General features: G+C 41.5%; 1 protein-coding gene across 5 annotated transcripts in view; it reads left to right on the plus strand.

Moving 5' to 3' along the window:
- The window catches only part of snx20 (sorting nexin 20), a 29,272-nt gene extending 12,148 nt beyond the window's left edge, over window positions 1-17,124 (plus strand). For all 5 annotated transcript variants that reach the window (XM_072279159.1, XM_072279157.1, XM_072279158.1 and 2 more), the window contains 3 exons: window positions 165-351; window positions 3,990-4,123; window positions 15,397-17,124. In XM_072279159.1, the coding sequence (XP_072135260.1) occupies window positions 177-351; window positions 3,990-4,123; window positions 15,397-16,068 (981 nt within the window). In that variant the 5' untranslated portion in view covers window positions 165-176 and the 3' untranslated portion in view covers window positions 16,069-17,124. The remainder of the gene's footprint in view (window positions 1-164; window positions 352-3,989; window positions 4,124-15,396) is intronic.
- Window positions 17,125-24,659: the final 7,535 nt, after the last annotated feature.

Consider the following 24,659-nt stretch of genomic DNA (forward strand, 5'->3'; position numbering starts at 1 on the left):
TAACCTTCTTCTATGCTCCAAGTAAATATCTGAGAGTAAAAATGTTTTCACATAGTTTTAAATTTACCCAATTATCAGATGTGGAATATTAATTTCAATGAATTATTGATTATAAAATCTGAGTTAAATTAAACAATATAATCTTGTGTTTTTACATGTTGCAGGTTATTACAAGAATGGAACATAACAACATTGATCACATCAGCAAACTAGAGAAATTGTCATTGAGCAATGAACATTCAGCAACAACTTGTGGTAACAAGGATGAGGGTGTTACTGTTGCTGGAGGCATAGATACACAAGCACAAAGACGCAATCCAATGGACAGAGTCTCACCACACAACAAAGCAGGTAAAAAATATGATGTCAGATCAGAAGATATTTTCACTGCTAAAGTTAAGATCAAGTTGTTCAATATAAAACTACTGAACAATTTGAGAGCATCCCTACTTTATACATATGTCATCTATGGGGCCTAAACTTGACTTAGGTTGAATATCACCTTGGCAGACTCTATAAGTGCAATTAACTAGCCTGATATTTCTGTCTTTGGATTGAAGAGTATCTGGTTCCCATCCATTTATTTTAGTAGATGGAAAATCATGGACCCCTGATCGCCAGGAGTAAGAAATCCTAACAGATAAGGGAAACACTTCAATAAAATAACTTCAGGTTAGAGCAAAAGTAAAAATGGCTATTAAAATATAAATGTTATTCCAGGAATCATTCATAGGCATTGTAGAAGTAAGGAACATAGTTGTCAAATTGTAGATTTTGTCAGAGTTGCACAGGCAGACTCATCCCAGTCACCACTCAGATAATAGGAGTCACCCGCCACTCCTTTTCAGCTCATCACATGCAGCCTATTTAAACCCAGCTCTCATCCACAATCATAGTGAACAAGCCCACCTCAACCATTTGTTCCTAGCTTTCAGTTACCTTGGAGTTGTAGTATTTGTCCTCTTGTTTTGCGGGCCCTCATGGCTGGTAATTTTACAGATCATCATCAGAGTCACTGTTCCCCACTGAATTGCCTCTGCTGCTCTGTGCTTGGGTCAAGCCTCCTCTTCATACACAGACAGAAGAGGTGACCTAGCGATTGACTCAGCAGAGTTTACTGGCCTACAGGAAGTCACCCGCTGACATGAGCACACGATCCAGAAGCAGCAGGAACCACTGAACATCTGCTCACCACTCTCAGCCAACTCCGCGTCTCATTACAGCAACCCTGCGCCAGTCAACCCCCTCCCTCGGGGCTGCGGGTTCTGGTGCCCGGACACGTTGACGGATCCCAAACCCAATGCCACGATGTCGCAGTGAGTTTTTTACTTCGAGTAGCAGCCATCTCTGCATTCTACAGACTGAGCCAAAATTTCCATTGACTGCGAGAGCCCAGATGTGGGCCGCCACTTACCGGGGCAATAAAACCACCATCTACAATAAATATGAGGAGTTCACTGCCAGGAAGTGGAAGGGCGGAAGCGGATTGGATACTTCACCTGTGCCAGGTCTCGTGCTTGGTGCTGGGTTCATGGAATTCAGGAACCTTGTGGTGGAGAGCAGCTGGAATGCTGAAGTGCTGCTGGCCCATTGCCAACACAGCCTCTCAGAGCACTTGGAAGTTGAGTTGTCTACCTGGAAGATGCCCACCAACCTTGGAAGCCTCATCACTCTGGCCTTTCATGTTGAGAAGCATCTTATTGAATGGCACTCTGAATCACCGACCAAAACCCCAGTTCCATTCCCAGAACCGCTTCAGGCTGCAGAACCCTCACCAGCAACACCTCCATAAACTGTGCAGTAAGGAGAGCTTCTTTAACCCCCCAAGAGTGTGTGTGTCGGTGGAGAACAACTTGTGCACTTATTGTGAAGCTACAGATCACGCACGCATCAAATGCTCACTGCATTCTGAAAAATGGCATTACCAGGTAGAGATGAGGGGCCTTCTATCTGGTCAGCTTCCCCACCCCTCCCCTCCCCTGACCCCTCTATCCAACACCATAGCCCAACTCACTCTCTCTATCCTCCTCCACACCCCGATGGCTCTATATGCACAGGAGGTTCAGCACAGCAGGTGGCTTTCTGGACTGGTCTCTGTGTGTAGTACAGCTTGGACTCCCTACCCAGCTTACCTTTCACCCCTTCTGCACCATGGCCATTAGCAGACATCCCTTGGGGTCTGGGATGGTCAGAGTGTGCATATGAGCATTGGACAGCACCGCAAGTCCATCCAGTTCCTTGCCCAACGTTCCTCTCATCTTGGGTTCCCCCCCCCCATGACCCTCATCTTGCCTGGTCATCTGGTTCACTGCTGAATTGGGTAACCACCTGCCAGCAACCTCGTTTGACTTCACCCCGAAAATTTGTCGAGACAGGGGAAACACTTGACCTCACCAAACTCCCACTGGAATACCATGACTTAGCCATTGCTTTCTGTGAAAGTGAGGCCAGCACCCTGCTGCCTCACAGACCACACAACTGCGTGATCAACCTCCTTCCAGGCACCTTTCCCCTTGAGTTCATTTCTTCTCCCTCTCCCCTCTTGAGAGCCAGTCATGAATAGTTGTGTTACTGTAGTGCTACAGAACAACTTCATTCACCTCTCCCAGTCACCATCCATTGCAAGATTCTTCTTTGTCCAGAAGAAAGATGGGTGGCTTGGTCCCTGCACTGACTACCATGGACTCAACAAAGTTGCTATTAAGAACCTCTACCCTCCACCCTTGATGGATAGTGCATTTAAAACACTCCATAGAGCCCAGAACTTCACCAAACTGGACCAATGGAGCACATACAACTTGATCTTCATCCACCAGAGGGATGAGTAGAAGATGGCGTTCATAACAACCACTAGCCACTCTGAAGTATGGCCACTATGCTTGATGTCTTTTGGGCTTTCCAACAGTTCAGACATTCCCAAGGCCTGCATCTGTCAGGCCTGCACAGTCCAGCTCCTCCCAGTCTCCACCCAGCTAACAAGAGTCACCTGCCACTCTTTCCAGCTCATCACCTGCAGCCCATTTAAATCCAGCTCACATCCACAGTCCTTGTTCACTCATATGAGCCAGCCTCAACAAGTTGCTCCTAGTCTTCAATTATTTTGTTGCCTTTGACTTTATTGTTTGTTCTCTCCTGTTTTGTGGCCCCTCGTGGGTTATTATTTTGCAGTTGATTATTGAAGTCATTGTACACTGCCGAATTATCTCTGCATCTGCATTTGGATCAAGCCTCCTGTACATTCGCTGACAGATTCTATATTATGTGTACCTTTGACAGCTTTATTGCATAAATGATATTTGGCATCAGAACGTGTGGTGATACCACAGGTTGCTCCAGTACTTGGCTAAGTGTGTTGGTTGTTAATGCAAACATGTTTCGATATGCATGTGATAACAAAATCTGAATCTAAATGATAGTAAAATCATGAAATGTTCATTTGTTACTCATGACAAAGAAACGAAAGTGAAATATTTTTTAACTGGGACAGGGAAGTTCAAGAGAGCAAACTAATAAGTAGTAAGTTCTGAAATATTACATTGTGGCAATTTAGTCACATGGGGCCTGGATTCTAGTTTAGCAACACAATGATAAAGTCAGACATTTATTGAACAATTGTTTTCAAACCAATATGTTAATCTGTTGAGGGACTATCTACAACATTTAAAGGATACTTTGATAATTATTTCATAAGTAATTTAAGATAAATCAATGGAATAGGATTATAATCTACGTGATCATTTGAAGAGGAAGTACTGGTTTTGACCTAGAAGGCCAAATGCATTTCTGTGCTGAAATTTCTATAATGAAAAGGAGTGATAGTAATTGGAAAATGTAATCTTTATAATAAATGTTCCATCAAAATCCACCACTATGAAGAATTGAGATGTTATTCCTGAATTGTTTCTAAGAAAAGTGATATAAGTATCTTTTTTGATGGGTACTTAAGCTGAAATCAATCTGGTTTTCTCTTCTCTTCTTCACCACTGCAGTGCCAGAAGCTATGCTGACCACAAAGCAGCTATTTCAGTACTGGAATGCTGTGAATAAAAAGGTGAAACCAATTCGTCTACTCTTCGATATACCAGAAACCAGAACAGTGAAAGATCAATGGTCCAAACACGTGGTGAGTTTGATTCAAAAGACTACATAGCTATTGTTTGGCTGCAGAGGTTTCCCAGTCAAATCAGCATGGTGGTTGTTGTCAGATCTGGGCCTGGACGAAAGGAGTCAAAAACAAGCAGCTCGTAGGATGGGGGAAGAGGCAGAACGAGCCTCTTGTTGGATTTGGAGTAGGCGAGAGGAGGGAAGCTGGAAGCCAGAAGCAGATGGGCAGTGTTTTGGCCACCACTGCCGGCCCACCAACTGGAGAGTGTCGTGGTTAAGGGTCGAAACACTCGGTGAAGGTTGGAAACCACCTGATGACATCTGCTCCTGGCTGAAGGCTACGGTTACCTTATAAGATAACTGGAGAGTGCACCCTAACAGGTGTATGTCACAAGTTTATACAGACTGTAATGGTCAAAGAGGCAGTAGATTGAAAACTCAACACACAGAAAATGCTGGAGGAACTCAGCAGACCAGGCAGCATCTATGGAAAAGAGTAAACAGTCAATGTAACAGCCTGAGACCCTTCATCAGGACTGGAAAGAAAGAGGAGAAGTCAGAGTAAGAAGGTTGGGGGAGGGGATGAATAAGTACAAGGTGGCAGGTGATAGGTGAAACTGGGAGAGGGGTGAAGGAAAGAGCTGGGAAGTTGATTAGTAAAGGAGATAAAGGGCAGGAGAAGGGGGAATCTGACCGGAGAGGACAGAAGACCATGGGGGAAGGGGAAGGGGCAGAAGCGTCAGTGAGGCAGGTAAGGGAGATCAGCTGAGAGACAGAAACAGGAATGAGGAATAGTGAAGGGGGAGCAATTACAGAAAGTTTGAGAAACTGATCTTTAGGCCATCAGATTGGAGGCTACCCAGACGGGTAAGCCGTCCTCCCCACTCCTACCTTCTTACTATGACTTCTCCTCTTATTTTCCAGTCCTGATGAAGGATCCCTGGCTGAAACATTGGCTGTTTACTACTTTTCATGGGTGCTGCCAGGCCTGCTGAGTTTCTCCAGCATTTTGTATGTGTTGCTTTGGATGTCCAGCATCTGCAGATTTTCTTGTGTTTGAGATAAAAATTAAAGTTGTTTTCAATGTGGCAGATGCTTCACTCCCCTTACTGATCACAAGCCAGTTGTCTACCTTTGGGTCTAAGCAAGGAATCCCAGTCTATACAGATAACAGTCTAGAAAGGTGGGCAACAAAGATATTAGCCTACGAATCTGAAATCAAGTACACATCAACCCAGGAGCTTGGTCAGGCAGATGCCCTCTCCAGACTTAAGACTGGGTTGCTGAAAATGAAGATGCAGTTTGTGGCTGTGGTGTCAATCGATTGCAAAGTCTATTGGGTTGTTCGGCAGCTGCTGAAACTGTTCCAGTCACTGTCAACAAATATCAGTTAAGAACCATCTGCAGATCCTCATGTTCAGCATATCTCTGGATACTTTGTTGACAGATGGCCAGTCAAGGTTCAGGAAGATGTTGCACCCTTCTACTGACATAATTCATTGGTCTCAACTCTAGACTCCTGCCTAATTTTTGGAGGCAGAGCAGTGATTCCATGAACATTTCGACCAGAAGTACTGAAACAGTTCTACTGTTGTCACGCAGGCATCAATCAAATGAAAACCCTGACAAGAAGCTTTGTGTACTAGCCTAGGCTAACAGACCTTGGAGTTGAGTATATATAGACTTCGCTGGCCCAGTCAATGGGTGTACCTACCTTGTCCTGGTTGACCCCTACTCCAAATGGCCAGAGGTATTATCGATGAAGTCAACGACAGAGCCTTCCATTCAACAACTGCTACAGATCCTTAGCTACTTTGGGATGCCAGAAGTGCTTTTTTTGTGACAATTGCATTCAATTCAATTCACAGCAGTTTGCTGCATTCTGCAAGAACAGTAGAATTATCCACATCCACTCACCTCCATATCATCCGGGGTCCAATAGCAAACCAGAGAGGTTTGTGGAAACTTTCAAACAGTTGCTTTCGAATTCAAGAGGGAAAGGAGAATCAGCCAAAGTTCTCAATACATTTCTGCTGACATCAAATTATACCGCATCCAGGCCTCAAGGGGAAGTCTCTAGCTGGAGCACTATTGGGAAGAAAACTGCACACAAAGTTGGATGCAATGCTGCCACAGCGTTCAACATTCGAGACAGCAGATGTCAGGTGCACAAAGGCAGCCACAGAGACTTTGGTCAATGGGTGAAATCATTCAACCCTGGAACTGCAGTGTGGGCCAGAAAATATCACAAAAAGGCAAGACCACTGGGTACTAGCTCAGATTGTAGAGGACTTGCCCCATTCATTTGACAAAGTTATTGTAGATGGAGATCGCTGGCATCACCACATCAACCAGTTGCAGCTACGTGCTCCCGAAGACACCACATGTTTGTCTGGCAGATCTTCAAACCCAGAGCTGGACCTCCATCTCCTCCAGGAAGAGTTCAATTTACCCCAAACAAACCAACCACCATCACAAGCAACATCACAACATGAAAGTGAGAGCCGGCAACCACTAAGAGAAACGATCGCCAGCATAAGCCAGTTGCTCCAATCCAAATCAACCCTCAGCTTAAATCCTATTGGTAGTCATCTTCAAGAGGGAGGTGTTACAGTGAGCCAAAACAACCAATGCCTACTGATCAGCTGACAGCCAATGCCAGGTTGATGTTTCTATCAGCGTCTCAAATGTTCTTGGGTAAACCTTTTAAACAGTCATGCTTTGTAATGTACTGTTGAGATTTGAGATTCCTGTATTGGCACGGTTTTACTGAATAAAGGTTTATTTTGATTTCCAGCTTTGTTCTATCTCCCGGCTTCTGGTCTCACTAGTTGTGACCACAACACACTAAAATCTCTGTTGACCCTGGGGATGCAGTTGGTTCCCCTTTGGGAATATAAATACAAATTAAAATTTTGTACTTTCTTTAGAGTTTACATACAACTGTGTGTGCTTTAACAGTGCCCATAGTTTCCAAATCAGGTGCAATTGTAGTGTAGCGGTTTATGTGACGTTATTACAGCTCAGGGCATCCTGGAGTTTGGAGTTCAATTCCGGCACTGGTCCTGTAAGGAGTCTGAACATCCTACCCGTGGAATGCACAAGTTTTCCCTGTGTGTTACAATTTCCTCCCACTGGGTAGGATTATTGGATATTGTAAATTGTCCCATGAGTATGTTAGGGTTAATCGGGATTGTGAGGCTGATGGGGTGGTGTAACTTGAGGGGCCTAGTCCATGCTGTGTCACTAAATAAATAAATAATCATAGTCATAGATAGTTGGAGTATGGAAGCAGCCTTTGGCCTATCATCAACCACCAATGTAGGCCAATCCTACAAACATCTCATTTTATTCTCTCCACATTCTCACCAATCCACCCAGATTCTCAAACGAACACTAGAGGCAATTAACCTACCAAACTACACATCTTTGGATCTTTGCCAGGAGGAAAACCGAGGTCCTAGAGAAAACCCAAGGAACAACAGAAAACCTTTGCAGTCACAGGAGAAGTGTTCAGACTGTACAGTCTGAGGTCAGGGTTGAACCCGGGTCTCTGGTGCCGTGAAGCCGTGTCTCTTCCAGCTGCACCACTATGCCACCCTGTGCCAGCCAGTATATCTGAAGTTATGCATGTATGATTAAAAGACAAACTGATTTTCAAGGGCTGTGTAAAAATGGCATAAAGCTGAAAATACCATGCTTATCAATGTAACGCATACAAAATACTGAAGGAATTCAGCAGCACCTATGGCGAGGAATAAAGAGCCGACATTTCAGGCCGAGACCCTTCATCGGGATTGTAAAGGAAGAGAGAAGAAGCCAGAATAAGAAGGTCAGTGGGGGAGAGGAAGGAGTACAAGCTAGGAAGTGAAAGGTGAAACCAGTTGAAGGGGAAGGTAGGTGGGTGGGGGAAGGGAGCTGACGTGAGAAGCTGGGAGCTGATAGGTGGCAAAGGTATAGGGCTTAAATCCTTCAGGTAATCATCTTCAAGAGGGAAGTGTTACTGTGAGCCGAAACAACCAGCAACTATTAAATAAGTTAGGAATACAGGGAAGTTTCTGCCATGGAGAACTACATAATTCTGCAGAACTTCAATTGTGAGGGTTAAAAAAAGTGAAGTACAGGGGAAGTGACATGGTTTTTGCTCTGCGGATCTGCATCAGACACATCTGATCTTTTCACTCCTGCCCCTGTTCTATACAGACCAGAAGGAGAAAATTCTGGAACCTACTGAGTACCGAGTAGTAAACTGCAAATCTTATGATTTCTTCCGTTCAATATCCATGCCTGTGAATTTTTGAAATAGTTAATGTTCTTTTCTATTTGTAGCGTTCTTGAGAAAGAATAGAAGCTAGTTACCTTCACTGTCTTTTCAAAATCAATTTATTTCGTTTAATATTTCAGTAGTATTTGAGGGATGTTGTAAATATATTGCTTGATTAAACATTCTTTGTTTGCATAATTCATTATGGGTTATATGTAAATGTATATGAATGGTATACTTCATTATGCCACCATGTCAATGCAGACACATTGATAAAGTAAAAATGTGGTACACATGTTTATCCCCAGGCTCTTCATGTTTTTCTTTTGATTAGGTTTGGAGTTATAAAAACATACCATTTCCCAATGCATAATGTTTATTAATCATATCACTGCTTGAAATGTGTTTTCCCTAAAACAAACCCTAGGCCATGTTTTAAAACTAAAGAGGAAAAAGCTAATTGTAATTCAAATAGATCAACCTTGTTATTCTGATGCTTAGCTCCTGCTTATGCCACTGAAAATGACCTACAAAAGCATAAAGTGCCTCACTTTTATCTCCAAGAATCACTCTCTTTGGATCTAGTTCAGAATAATTTTCAACTAAAAATAAGTTTCAGCTGGTATGGTACCACTTTACAATCACTTCCCCAACTAATAAGGGAAATGAGCTTTCTGCAATATAAACTTAGCAGTAAAAAGAGGAATGTGATCATTTCAGGAGATGTGGTACTGCATGAATTACTGAAAGTCTTGTTCATTCGAAGTTCAATAAATCAGTCAGAGATGTCAATTAAAGGAGAATTCTAACAGCGACGGCTATGCAGAATGTTGTGTATTTACATTTCTGAAATCCAAAAGCAAATAGAGATGTTTGGGAGGGAATGGGTCAATTTCAAAGGATTCTCAAAATAATTGGTGAGTTTCACAAACTTATCTGATTTATGTTTATTTTGGATGTTAACCTCAACAGAAAAATTCTCAAGACTTTGGCCTTGGGACTACCCTGTGAAAAAAGGTTGGCCAATATGCATACTCCAATGAACATGTAAATTGAAGTAAGGTCAACTGATGGGAACATCCTTGAGGAGAAGAATAGAAAGAAAACACGCAGAAATTGCTCTGAAATATTAATGAGTTTGGTGCAGATCCCACATTGACAAAAACAATTGCTCCCAGACTGAAAACAGTGTCAAATATTACAGGAGGTCCATGTGACTTTAAGAATGAGGTAATTTAGTTAGAAAGTTTATTATAAAAAGTAAGTAAATAAATAAGGCATTAACATGCAAGAAGGTTGGCTGTGGGCATCCCTGATGTGTCTGGAAACCCCCAAGACAGTCCATCTTCCTAAAATTGGCAACACACAACATCATTAGGGGTTAAGGGGATTTGGGCATTTAACTAAGTGTGAGCAAATGGGACTTTTATTCAAACAGATTGTGCAATATTTTTTGTAGAATCATCTGATCCAACATATGATGTCTCACTTCAGATTTTCACTTCTGTATCAAATATTTATCCCGGGAATACCATGGAAGCTTTGCTGGTGACAGTTGTAGTTTTTTGCTGAAGTGAAAATATTGCATTGACTTTGATAGCAGACTGAAAACAAGAAATTGGTGTACGAAGCCAGTTTTCGTCAGCAATTTTTAGACCCAATTACTGGAAATGCAAAATTATGAACTCACAGATTTCATACTGAAACATTGATCACTAGCAATTTCCAATGGCTAATGAGACTTCTAACAAGATGTCCAAGAATTCAGTACTCCATTTTTCTGGCAACATATCCTGTAATTTAATTGCATTCATAATCTGAGATTTAAAATGCAATTGCAGAATGCTTTATAGAAAGAGCACAAATAGTTATATAGCTCCACTGGTGAGCATGACTTTTGTTTTCTCTCCAGTTCTTTTCAGTACTGGAAGTACTGGGTGATTTTTGGGTTTGCAAGTTTTTTTTTCTTTTTCTTGCAGGTGCGGTGGTGGGGGGGGGGTTGTGGGAATTGATGTCTTTTCTTTCAACAACTCTCATGGTTTTTTCTGTATTTCATGACTATCTGGAGAAGATAATTAGTAGGGTTGTATTGTACATGCATAATTTGACAAAAAAATGAAACTTTGAACCTTTGATTTCTATGAAAACTATGAATGAGATCCTGTGCTATCTCTCTGAGCCTGTTAGAGTGTTTGACATGTTATCCACCCCAAACTCCAATCCATCCAATTCATGGGGCAGTTTTCATTGCTTCAGCTGTTTTACAGAGACAATTTCCCTACTGTTTAGGGGTACCGTCTATCTTCTCTTAATCTGTTACACTGCAAGGTGCAGACATAATGCTGTGAAGTTTCAAAAAGGATTACATTTATTATATATATACATTGCAACTACAATGCATCTTAGCAACCACCTTGCAAGAAGTTAGAATCTCATATTGAAGCATATCATGCCTACCAACTGGATTCTTTCTCTTTAATTTTTACCTTCTGTTTTCAATGCATTCTCTTGTACTACTTCGGCAAAACAAGAACTTCAAACCTTACCAAGTCATCCAGAATTTTTGCCATGTTATTTTCCTTTAATTTCTTTCTACCATTCTTTTGTCTAATCTTTTCTCCTCATTGGTCCAGAGCTGCATTTCTGTGAACAATAACCTTGGAAAGTTTGGATATTAATAGCACACTTAAAAGTGAACCTGTTCAAAAATGTATTTGAATATACAACAGCTCTGGTAGAAGAGGTCTTACTGTGAAAATTGTCTCTTGCTGGGACCCATCAGGCAGCTATGGCATAGCCTCGGCCACCAAATGTATTCCAGTTGCAAGTCGTTCACCCATCAAATTTATATTGTATTCCTACCATGGAAATTTGGCAGCTGGAAACTTAACTTTACTCCAACCACCATGTGTAACAACCTCAGGCTTAAAACCCAGCTGCTTTGAATTTCAAGAAACTGGTTTATTCAAGAAGGTACTTGGAGGGCCTCCTATGTGTGACTGATTAATCCCAGGTTGTTTGGTGAGCCAGCTGCATTAAAGCCCTCACATTTGAAATATTGCTGCAGGAGGATTCAAAGGGAAATGCATGTGTGACTTTAATAGGTGTTTCTATGACTCATACCCACATTTTGTCACACAAGACTGGTTACTGACAGATATTATTAGTTGAGGGTTACCTGTGACAAACAGGAAATTTATCCTCCTCTCTGATACTGCAATATGCTACAGTTCAAATGAAACTAACTTTTCTCTCCAATGTCAGTGTCAATATTACTCCATATTCCATTTTAAACTTGCTACAGGTTTGTTTGATACTACTGTTTCAGAAGGTATATACTGTACATTTACAGACTTTTCACATGTCAATATTGAATGTGTAGGTCATATAACCTATCTGATGATAGGATGACAATGTTCTTCTCACTGACAACCTACTAAAGGCTCCCAAAATTATCAAGATATAGAAAACTTAGTTTTATTTTTTGTATATCATGTCCACTTTGTGTTTACTCACAGATTCATGGGAAAAGGAGCTGTCTCCTTTGCTGTTGAAAAATAATGCTCGCAAAAGAGAAATTGACAAATACTATAGCTCTCAACTCTGAGGACTGTGATAACAGAAACTTGTAATTTTGTGTATAAATCTTGAGCAGCAGTTTAAACCCCACTAATGGTAGCTTACTTTTGAGTGTCCATGATTACATTAGCAACATCTTCCCACTTGTCTGAAATAAAAACATAAAATGCTTAAAAAAACACTTCAGCAGATCAGGCAGCATCTGTGGAAAGATAAACAGTTAACATTTTACTTTGCAGATACTTCGTTAGAATTCATTGGCCACCATTTTGCTTTAGAATTTAACTGCTTTTATAAATATCCGAGCCTCTCAATATTTTTTGCCGTGTCCCTCTTCAGAGAATGTTTTTATTATTTATTTTTGAAAGCTGGGCATCACTAGCCAACATATATTTCCATTGCCCTTGATTATAACCTACAGTGGTCCTTCTGGTGAAAGTACTTCTATCGTGCTATGATCCGGGAGCTCAAAGAGTTAGATCCAGTGACAATGAAGGAATGGCAATATATTTCCAAATCAGGGCAGCATGCAGATTGGAGGAGGACCTGAAATGGTGGAGTTCCCGAATGCCTAGATAGAATATATATTGAGAAGATGTTTCCAATAACAACTGAGTATAGGACCTGAGGGCACAGCCTCAGAATACAAGGATGTCCCTTTGGAACAGAGATGAGGAGAAAATTCTTCAGCCAGTGAGTGGTGAATCTGAGGAAATTCATCGACACAGATGGCAGTGGAGGCTGCTGAGTCACTGGGTATATTTAAGGCAGAGGTTGATAGGTTCTTGATTTAGTGAGTGTGTCAAAGGTCATGGGGAAAATGCAGGAGAATAGAGTTGTGAGGGGTAATAAATCAGTCATGACGGAATAGTGGGGCAGGCTCAATGGGCCACATAGCTTAATTCTGCTCCTATGTCTTATGGTTTTGTGGTCTATTGCTCTTATTCTACTTCATAGGTTTGAGAATTGCTATCAGGGTTACACAAGTAAGCACGTGCAGTGTATTTTGTAGATATTACACACTGTAGTCACTATGAGAGTGAATGAATGCAAGTGTAGTAGATGGAAGTGCCAATCAGACAGGTGCTTTGTCTTGAAAAATGTCCAGCTTCTTGAAAGTCATTGGCACTACACTAAAGGCCAATATTCCATCATACTCCTGTAAGTAGTGGAAGGGACTTGGGTTTTTTGGAGGTAAGTCACTTGCTGCAGGATATTCTACCCCTGCATTCTTCAGGATATTATTGGGAGGAACACAATAAAGGCAATATCACAGAATGTCAAGAGTAAGTCATTAGATTCTCTCTTGTTGGGGATTCATTGCCTAGCAGTTTCACAATGCAAATTTTATGTGCCACCAATCTGATCATCCCTAAATATTATCTAGATCTCATTGGATTCAGTCATATGCAATTTCACCTGTCAAGTTCCAGTGAATGGAATTGAATGCTGTGCAATTTTTTTTGGACTTCCCCATTTCTGATCTTATGAGGGAAGGAAGGTTGAAAAGCTGAAGATACTTGCTTTCTATAGCATTGCCTATTCTTCAGTCTGATCAAACAATAAATAAAATATTTTCATATTTAAAACTGAGTCCCTTTCAACTTTACCATACAATGCCCTGATAGTATCCATCCCTTCCTTGATAACTGAAAGTCCAAACCAATATCATATATTGACAATTTCCAGGAATCAAGTTTGAATTTTACATTTTCCATTCTAAGTATTTCTAACTTGATTGCTATATTTATGTTAATTCCAAAATTGGAAATACAACATTTTCAACAATTCATTATTGTCCAGGTGAAAGTGTAAGAAATATGCTTTAAAGGATTATCTTTGATCATAATCAGGTTTATTATTACAGACAAATACTTTATACTTTGTACTTTATTGTCGCCAAACAATTGATACTAGAACGTACAATCATCACAGCGATATCTGATTCTGTGCTTCCCGCTCCCTGGATTACAAATATTAAATATTAAAAATAGTAAAAATTAGTAAATTTTAAAAATTTAAATTATAAATCATAAATAGAAAATAGAAAAATGGAAAGTAAGGTAGTGCAAAAAAACTGAGAGACAGGTCTGGATATTTGGAGGGTATGGCCCAGATCCGGGTCAGGATCCATTCAGCAGTCTTATTACAGTTGGAAAGAGGCTGTTCCCAAATCTGGCTGCATGAGCCTTCAAGCTCCTGAGCCTTCTCCCAGAGGGAAGAGGGACAAAAAGTGTGTTAGCTGGGTGGGTCGTGTCCTTGATTATCCTGGCAGCACTGCTCCAACAGCGTGTTGTGTAAAGTGAGTCCAAGGACGGAAGATTGGTTTGTGTGATGTGCTGCGCTGCGCTGTGTTCATGATCTTCTGCAGCTTCTTTCGGTCTTGAACAGGACAAGGTTGTGATGCACCCTTGAAGAATGCTTTCTACGGTGCATCTTTAAAAATTAGTGAGGGTTTTAGGGGACAGGCCAAATTTCTTTAGTTTTCTCAGGAAGTAAAGGCGCTGGTGGGCCTTCTTGGCAGTGAACTTCTGCTTGGTTGGACCAAGTCAGGTTATTTGTGATACTGACCCTGAGGGACTTAAAGCTTTTGACCTGTTCCACTTGCGCACCACCGATGTAAATTGGGTCGTGCAGTCCGCTATTCCTTCTGAAGTCAACAACCAATTCCTTCGTCTTGCTGATGTTGAGGGACAGGTTATTGTCTTCACACCATGCCACCAGGTTCTTAATTTCCTCTCCGTACTCAAACTCAAATATCATTAAGTTTGTTGTATTGTTGCAACAGTATAGTGCAATACATAAAAATACTATAAGATCCAATAAGAAATGTATTAAAAATAAATAAGTAGTGCAAAAATCGAGCAAAAAGGAAGGTAGTGTTCATGGGTTCATGGTCCTTTAGAAATCTGATGATGGAGGGGAAGAAGCTGTTCCTTAAACACTGAGTGTGTGTCTTTAGGCTCCTGACCTCTTCCCTGATGGTTGCAATGAGAAGAGGGCATATCCTGAACAGTGATGGTTCTTACTGACAGATGCTGCCTTCTTGAGGTATCGCCTATTGAACATCAGATCGTAGAGTGAAATGGGGCTTCAAGGAAGCATTTCCTTTTTCTTAGTAATTTTGTTTTCTGATATATTTTCATATTCATTTTTATGTTACATTTGATGAAGGAGAAATTAATAAACAATGCAATGCTTATATGTGCTGTAGAGGCAGTAAGTTTCATTCATGTAAAAATGATTGGAATACAATCACAACCTTGCTTTGTTTTTGTTAGTGCAACCAAATTAAGAAAACTTCAATTATACCAACTGGGCTGAAATTTTTAAATTAATTTTACAGTGTTATAAGGATATTCATTGCAACTTTTTAATTTTATTATCAGTTATTTATCAATTGTTGAAATCATCCACAACTATTCTGATGTATATTTTCTTCTTATCAGGTGTACAAAGTGGTGGTGATAAAGTCTGGCACTTACGATGGCAGCCAATCATATATCGAACGACGATACTCAGACTTTGAAAAATTGCATAAAAATATTTTGAAGAATTTTAAAGAAGAGGTCGAAGAAATTACTTTTCCAAAGAAAATTATGTCTGGAAATTTCCAGCCTGAGAAAATCACTGAACGAAAATTGGCATTCAGGGACTATTTAGCCCAGTTATATGCAATCAAAGACGTTCGGTTTTCTGATGAATTTATTGAGTTCTTCTTCCTACATGAGGTACAGGAAGGCTATGGGTTCCTTAGAAGTGGACAGTACACCAGAGCTTTGAATAGTCTTATGAATGTACTTAGTTTGCAGGAAAAACTATGCATGCATCAAATTGATCGACTTGTCCTTACACTCAGTGCTATTGGTGTGTGTTGCAGAGATCTGAATGATATAGATGGTGCCTATGAATTCTGTGAGAAAGCGGGGCTTATTTTACATAAAAACTATGGCCACAAGTACTACTTCCCTTTGATAAAGGTTCAGATTACGTTAGGAAACGAATTAGGTAAGAATATGCAACACTTACAACAGAGCCTGATTATACTAGAGGAACTACATGGGAGCCAAAATAACCTGCCTTCGCTGAAAGAACTGGTGGTACAGGAATTCATACAATAAGCCTGATGGACCATCTCCCTGCAAAGTCTTTATGATCAGTTAATTCAATTGATAAAAAAGTTATTGCTGGCCTTTCTGGTGTGTCCCCTTACTTTTAAGATGATTTACATTCTAAATTCTATGTGAAATAGTTTTTTAAAAACTCATTTGACTTCTCATCGATGGAGAAAAGAGATAATATCAATTTATGTTTTGCAAGCAGGTGGAAGGCACCGAATGGTTGTACCATCCAGTTGAACGTAGCTTCCTTATCGTGGACTGGCCACCTCAATATTTATACATTGTACTACTAATCAATTTAGCCATTCAGTATGTTAAACAATAGATTATGTAATTAGAAGTTAAAGATTAAATCTAGAAACGGTTGTCCAATAGTCAAGAAGATCATTTAAATCACAAGCTTTTGATTTGGCAGCATAACATATTTCTTTATGATCCTTTTATGATGCTTGAGAAAGTGTCAGAGAAATTAAATGCTTCTTCCAGTAAAGAGATAACTATAAAACCTCAAAGCATAGCCTCGGCAAAGATAATGCTTAAACAATAACACATGTCTGAGAACAGCATTGGAAATGTGAGCACAACGTTGGGAGGAATACTGGAGAACAGGCAGTTTTATCCAATGATAGATGGTCATCTGGAAAAAATAGTCTTTAGGCATACTGAACTACTGAACTAAGTGACTAAAATGATAGACATGGGTACGCTTTTATCCCACTCTTCTCATCAGGAGACAGGGGAACGCAATTTGACTTAAAAGACTTAATTCTTATCAACCATTGGGCATTAAAAATGAACCTACACCATGTGCTCAGAGCAAAGAAACAGTATAAAAAAATCCGCGACAGACTATAATAATTATGCAAATTTCAGAATACTTTTCCATGCCTGGGCACAAAATAAATGAGTTTACTCTTTATGTCATATTTAGTTTGCTGTTTAGTATGCTCTGCTAACACTTGCTTATCCCAATATAAAGGAAATTAACTGTTACCATATAATTCACAGTGGAATTTCCCCATCTCATTTGTGGCCAAATAAAGGAAACATTCTTCATTGTGCTGAATTTTAGGTTGTACTCTTATGTGGTCTCTGTAGGGGAAGTAAGTTTACACTGTGAACGTTTTCTAAAACACAAGCTTGAAATAATTTGCATTAAGTAAATTCCCTTTTGGTGATACAACAAACAAAATACTGGATGAACTCAGTGGGCCGGTCGACTTTTCGGATTCAGATGAAGGGTTTCAACCCAAAACATCAACTGTCTATTTCCCTCCACAGATGTTGCCTGACCTTCTGAGTTTCTTTATCATTTTGGTTGCTCCAGATTTCAGTATCTGCTGTCTTTTATGTCTTCCTTTTAGAGTCATAAAGTCATAGAAAACTATGGCACAGAAATAGGCCCTTTGACTCATCTAGTCCATGCTGAACCATTTTAACTTCCTAGCCCCATCAACATGCATAGACCACAGCCCTCCATACCCCTCCCATCCATGTACCTATCCAAACTTCTCTTAAATGTTGAAACCAAAATTGCATGCACCACTTGCACTGGAAGTTGATTCCGCACTCTCACTTCTGAGTGAAGAAGTTTCCCCTCATGTTCCCCTTAAAACGTTTCACCTTTCACCCTTAACCCATGACTGCTAGCTGCACCTGACCTCAGTGGAAAAAACCTGCTTGCATTTACCTTATCTATACCCCTCATAATTGTGTATACCTCTATCAAATCTCCCCTCACTCTTCTACATTCTAGGGAATAAAGTTCTAATCTATTAAATCTTTCCTTATAACTCAGGTCCACCAGTCCCAGCAAAATCCTTGTCAATTTTCTCTGTACTCTTTCAATATTACTTACATCTTTCCTGTAGGTAGGTAGGTGACTAAAACTGCACTCAATACTTCAAATTAGGCCTCACTAACAGCTTATACAACTTCAACATAACTTTCCGTCTCCAGTGCTCAGTACTTTGATTTATGAAGTGCAACAGGGTAGGTCCAAGTCAGCATGGATTTACGAAGGGGAAATCCTGCTTGACTAATCTTCTGGAATTTTTTGAGGATGTAACTATGAAAATGGACAAGGGAGAGCCAGTGGATGTAGTGTACCTAGCCTTTCAGAAAGACTTTAATAAAGTCCCACATAGGAGATTAGTGGGCGAGATTAGGGCACATGTTATTGGGGGCAGAACACTGACATGGATTGAAAATTGGCTGGCTGACAGGAAACAAAGAATAGCGATTAACGGGTCCCTTTCGGAATGGCAGGCGGTGACCAGTGGGGTACCGCAGGATTCAGTGATGGGACCGCAGCTGTTTACAATATACATTAATGATTTAGATGAAGGGATTAAAAGTAACATTAGCTAATTTGCAGATGACACAAAGCTGGGTGGCAGTGTGAAATGTGAGGAGGGTGTTATGAGAATGCAGGGTCACTTGGACAGGCTGGATGAGTGGGCGGATGCATAGCAGATGCAGTTTAATGTGGATAAATGTGAGGTTATCCACTTTGGTGGTAAGAACAGGAAGGCAGAATATTGTCTAAATGGAGTCAAGTTAGGAAAAGGGGAAGTACAACAAGATCTAGGTGTTCATGTACATCAGTCACTGAAAGCAAGCATGCAAGTACAGCAGGCAGTAAAGAAAGCTAATGGCATGCTGGCCTTCATAACAAGGGGAATTGAGTATAGGAGCAAAGAGGTCCTTCTGCAGCTGTACAGGGCCCTGGTGAGACCACACCTGGAGTATTGTGTGCAGTTTTGGTCTCCAAATTTGAGGAAGGACATTCTTGCTATTGAGGGAGTGCAGCATAGGTTCTCAAGGTTAATTCCCAGGATGGTGGGACTGTCATATGTTGAAAGATTGGAGCAACTGGGCTTGTATACACTGGAATTTAGAAGGATGAGAGGTGATCTGATTGAAACATGTGAGATTATTAAGGGATTGGACACGCTGGAGGCAGAAAGCATGTTCCCGCCGATGGGTGAGTCCAGAACCAGAGACCACAGTTTAAGAATAAGGGGTAGGCTATTTAGAACAGAGTTGAGGAAAAACTTTTTCACCCAGAGAGTGGTGGATATGTGGAATGCTCTGCCCCAGAAGGCTGTGGAGGCAAAGTCTCTGGATGCTTTCAAGAAAGAGATAGATAGAGCTCTTAAAGATAGCGGAATCAAAGGTTATGTGGATAAGGCAGGAACTGGATACTGATTGTGGATGATCAGCCATGATCACAGTGAATGGTGGTGCTGGCTCGAAGGGCCGAATGGCCTACTCCTGCACCTATTGTCTATTGTCTATTGTCTAATATGACAAATGCTTTCTTTACAACCCTATCTACGCTGCTTTCAATGAATTATGGACTTGTAATTCCAGATCCCTTTGTTCTACTGTACTCCTTGGTGCCCTATTGCTCATTGTGTAAGACCTACCCTGGTTGGTCCTCCCAAAGTGCAACACCTCACACTTGTCGGCATTAAATTCCATCTGTCATTTTTTCAGCCCATTTTTCCATTTAGTCCAGATCCCGCTGCAAGCTTTGATAGTCCTCCTTGCTCTCCACTGCACCCCCAATCTATGTGTCATCCACAAATTTGCTGATCCAGTTAACTACATTATCATCCAGGTTATTGATATAGATGGCAAGCAACAACAGACCTAGCACCAGTCCCTGCGGTACACCACTAGTCACAGACCTCCAGTCAGAGAAGCACCCATCTTCTACCACTCTCTGGCTTCCCTCACAAAGACAATGTCTCATCCAATTTACTACCTCATATTGAATGCCAAGCAATTGAACCTTATTGACCAATCTCCCATGCAGGACCTTGTCAAATGCCTTGCTGAAGTCCATGTAGCCAACATCCACTGCCTTGCCTTCATCAACTTTTCTGGTAAAATCCTTGAAAAACTCTGTAAGATTGGTTAGATATGACCAACTCCACACAAAGCCATGCCCCCTCTCCCTATCAATCCCTGTCTATCCAAATACTCATACACCCAGTCTCTTAGAATGCCTTCCAATAACTTTCTTACAATTGATGTCAGGTTTACTGGCCTATAGTTTCCTGGTTTATTCTTAGAACCTTTCATAAATAGCGGAACAACATTGGCTATTTTCCAATCCTCCAGTACCTCACCTGTCGCTAAGGACGATATAAATATCTCTGGTAGGGCTCCTGCAATTTCTGCACTTGCCTCCCACAGGGTCGGAAGGAACACCTTGTCAGGCCCTGGGGATTTGTCCACCCTGATTTGCCTCAAGGTAGTAAGCACCATCTCCTCTTTAATCTGTATAGAGCCCATGATCTCAATGCTGCTTTGCCTCAATGTATAGATTCTGTGTCTGTCTCCCAAGTAAATGATGCAAAAAATTCATTTAAGATGTCCCCCATCTCTTTTGTCTCCGTACATGGATTACCATTCTGATCTCCCAGAGGACCAATTTTGTCCATTGCAATTCTCTCAAAACCCTTAGGATTCATCTTCATCTTGTCTGCTGGAGCAATCTCATGCCTTCTTTTAGCCCTCCTGACTTCTTTCTTAAGTGTTTTCTTGCATTTCTTATACTCCATAAGTACCTCATTTGTCTCTACCTGCCTATACCTGTTATGCAGCTACAAGAGAAAATCTGCAGATGCTGGAAATCCAAGCAACACACACACACAAAATCCTGGAGGAATTCTGCAGGCTAGGCAGCATCTATGGGAAAAAAAACACAGTCGACATTTCAGTCCTGCCAAAGGGTTTCTGTCTGAAACATCAACTGTCCTTTATTCCATAGGTGCTGCCTGGCTTGCTGAGTTCCTCCAGTGTTTTGTGTGCCCTGCTATGCACCTCCATTTTTAAAACCTAAAGTCTCAATATCTCTTGAAAACCAAGGTTCCCTAAACCTGTTACCCTTGCCCTTTATTTTAATAAATACATACAAGCTTTGTACTCTCAAAATTTCATTTTTGAAGGCCACCTACTTACCAAGCACACCTTTGCCAGAAAACAGTCTGACCTGATCCACACATGTTAGATCCTTTCTGACACCATCAAAATTGGCCTTTCTCCCATTTAGAATGTCAGCCTGACCTGTCCTTTTTTATAATTACCTTGAAACTGATGGCATTATGATCACTAGTTGTTATGTGTTCTCCTACACAAACTTCTGTCACCTGCCCTGTCTCATTCCTTAATAGGAGTTCAAGTATTGCACACCCTCATTCGGATTCTATGTACTGATTAAGGAAACTTTCCTGAACACATTTGAGAAACTATTTCATCTAGTCCTTTTTCAGTAAGGGAACCCCAGTCAATATGTGGAAAGTTCAAATCACCTACTATTAAATCCTATGTTTCTTGCAACAGTCTGATCTCTACAAATTTGTTCCTATAAATCCCATGACTGTTGGGTCTCTATAATATAGACCCATTAACATGGACATACCTTTTTTATTCCTCAATTCTACACATAGAGCCTCTCTAGACCAGCCCTCCAGTCAATACTGACTGAGCCCTGCAGTGACATTTTCTCTAACTAGTAATATTACCCCTCCCCCTGTAATCCTTCCTGCTCTATCAAGTCTGAGGACCCAGGAATATTGAGTTGCCAGCCCTAGCACTCCTGCAACCAAGTGCCACTAACAGCTACAATATTATAATTCCATGTGCGGATCCATGCCCTGAAATCATCTGCCTTTCCTACAATACTTCTTGCATTGAAATGTATGCAATTGAGAACATTAGTCCCACCATGTTTAACCTATTGATTCCTGACTTTGGCTGAGATTTTAACAACATCTGTCTCTACAATCACTCCACCATCTGTTCTCTCACTCTGATTCCCATCCTCTTGCAACTCTAGTTTAACTCCCCCCCCCACCCACCATCCCGTGCAGTACTTGCAAATATTCCCACTAGGATATTAGTCCCCCTCCAGTTCAAGAGCAAACCGTCTCCTCTACAGGTCCCAACTTCCCTGGAAGAGATCCCAATGATCCAAAAATCTGAAGCCCTCCCTCCCACACCAACTCCTTAGCCACGTGTTAGACCGAATAATCTTCCTATACCTGGTCTGACTACCATGTGGCATGGATAACAATCTTGAGATCACAACCCTGGAGGTCCTGTCCTTTAACGTAGCACCCAACTCCCTGAATACACTTTACAGAACTTCATCCTTCTTCCTACTTATGTCATTGGTACCTAAATGGACCATGACCTCTAGCTGCTCACTTTCCCACTTTAGAATGATGAAGACACAAGAGCCTCCCTGGCACCCAGGAGGCAACATACCATCTAGGAATCTTGTTCTCACCCACAGATCCTTCTTCCTGTTTCCCTAACTAATAAATCCCCTATCACACAGCTCGCCTCTTCTCCCCTCTTCCCTTGTGAGCCACAGAGCTAGACCTGGTGCCAGAGACCCGACCACTGAAATTTTCGCCTGCTAGGTTATTGCCCCCAACAGTAACTAAAGTGGTCTACCTGTTGTGGAGGGGGTTGGCCAGAGAGGTACACTGCACTGACTCCTTAACCCTTTTCACCCTCCTGACTGTCACCCTGTTTCCTGTGTTACATACCTTGGGGGTAACTAAGTCTCTCTATGCCCTGACCTCTCTAACTGTCCTTTTGGTGATGCTTATTGCCTCTGAGTATAAGATAGGGCCATACTGTGTGAATCCAGTGATCTAAAACACCATGAAGTGCCAACTGTTACACCCAAAATCGATAATAGTGTGACCTTCAGTTCGGCCAGCAGTTTAATCTAGGGGATGATAGCCCCTGGCCCGGCCAAACTTAAGAAATCTCACTCGGGTGGATGCTGTGCGATGTGTCCCCTGTTACAAATCAGTACCATGAAATAACGGAGAGTACACAATATGTGATTAAACAATTGAGCTTTATAATTCTTAATTTGACTAAATGGTTAGTAAAGAAACAAACAAAAAGAAAAGGGCCCATTAGAAACATAGAAAAATAGGAACATAGAAAACCTACAGCACAATACAGGCCCTTTGGCCCACAAACTACCTAGGCTTACCCATAGCCCTCTATTTTTCTACGCTCCATGAATCCATCTAAGATTCTCTCGAACGATCCTATTGTTTATGCCGCTGGCAGCCCATTCTACGCACTCACCACTCTCTGCGTAAAAAACTTACCCCTGACATCTCCTCTGTACTTTCTTCCAAGCACCTTAAACATATGCCCTCTCGTGCTAGCCATTTCAGCCCTGGGAAAAAGCCTCTGACTATCCACAGGATCAATGCCTCTCATTATCTTGTACACCTCTATCAGGTCACCTCTCATCCTCCGTCACTCCAAGGAGAAAAGGCCAAGTTCACTCAACCTATTCTCATAAGGCATGCTCCCCAATCCAAGCAACATCCTTGTAAATCACCTATGCACCCTTTCTATGACTTCCACATCCTTCTTGTAGTGAGGTGAACAAAACTGAGCACAGTACTCCAAGTGGGGTCTGACCAAGGTCCTATATAGCTGCAACATTACTTCTTGGCTCTTAAAGTCAATCCCATGATTGATGAAGGCCAATACACCGTGTGCCTTCTTAACCACCGTCAACCTGCGTGGCAGCTTTCAGTGTCCTATGGATTCGCACCCCAAGATCCTTCCAATCCTCCACATGACCAAAAGTCTTACCATTAATGCTATATTCTGCCATCATATTTTACCTACCAAATTGAACCACCTCACACTTATCTGGGTTGAACTCCATCTGCCACTTCTCAGCCCAGTTTTGCATCCTATCAATGTTCCGCTGTAACCTCTGACAGCCCTCCACACTATCCACAACGCCCTCAACCTTTGTGTCATCAGCAAATTTACTAACCCATCCCTCCACTTCCTCATCCTGGTCATTTATAAAAATCACAAAGAGTAGGGGTCCCAGAACAGATCCCTGAGGCACACCACTGGTCACCGGCCTCCATGCAGAATATGACCCATCTACTACCACTCTTTGCCTTCTGTGGGCCAGCCATTTCTGGATCCACAAAGCAATGTCTCCTTGGATCCCATGCCTCCTTACTTTCTTAATAAGCTGTGCATGGGGTACCTTATCAAATGCCTTGCTGAAATCCATATACACCACATCTATGGCTCTACCTTCATCAACGTGTTTAGTCACATACCCAAAAAATTCAATCAGGCTCGTAAGGAATGACCTGCCTTTAACAAAGCCATGTTGACTATTCCTAATCATTTTATGCCTCCCTAAATGTTCATAAATCCTGCCGCTCAGGATCTTCTCCATCAACTTACAAACCACTGAAGTAAGACCCACTGGTCTATAATTTTCTGGGCTTTCTCTATGCCCTTTCTTGAATAAGGGAACAACATCCGCAACTCTCCAATCCTCCAGAATCTCTCCCCTCCTCATTGATGATGCAAAGATCATCGCCAGAGGCTCAGCAATCAGCAGTCTGTTGGGGTCATCTATTGCATCCAGTGCTCCCAGTGCGGCCTCCTCTACATCGGTGAAACCCGACACGGATTGGGGGACCGCTTCGTCGAGCACCTCCGCTCCGTCCGCCAAAACAGACAGGATCTCCCAGTAGCCACCCACTTCAACTCTGCTTCCC

This window comes from Mobula birostris, chromosome 15 (assembly GCF_030028105.1).
Source record: "Mobula birostris isolate sMobBir1 chromosome 15, sMobBir1.hap1, whole genome shotgun sequence".
Lineage (NCBI taxonomy): Eukaryota > Metazoa > Chordata > Chondrichthyes > Myliobatiformes > Myliobatidae > Mobula > Mobula birostris.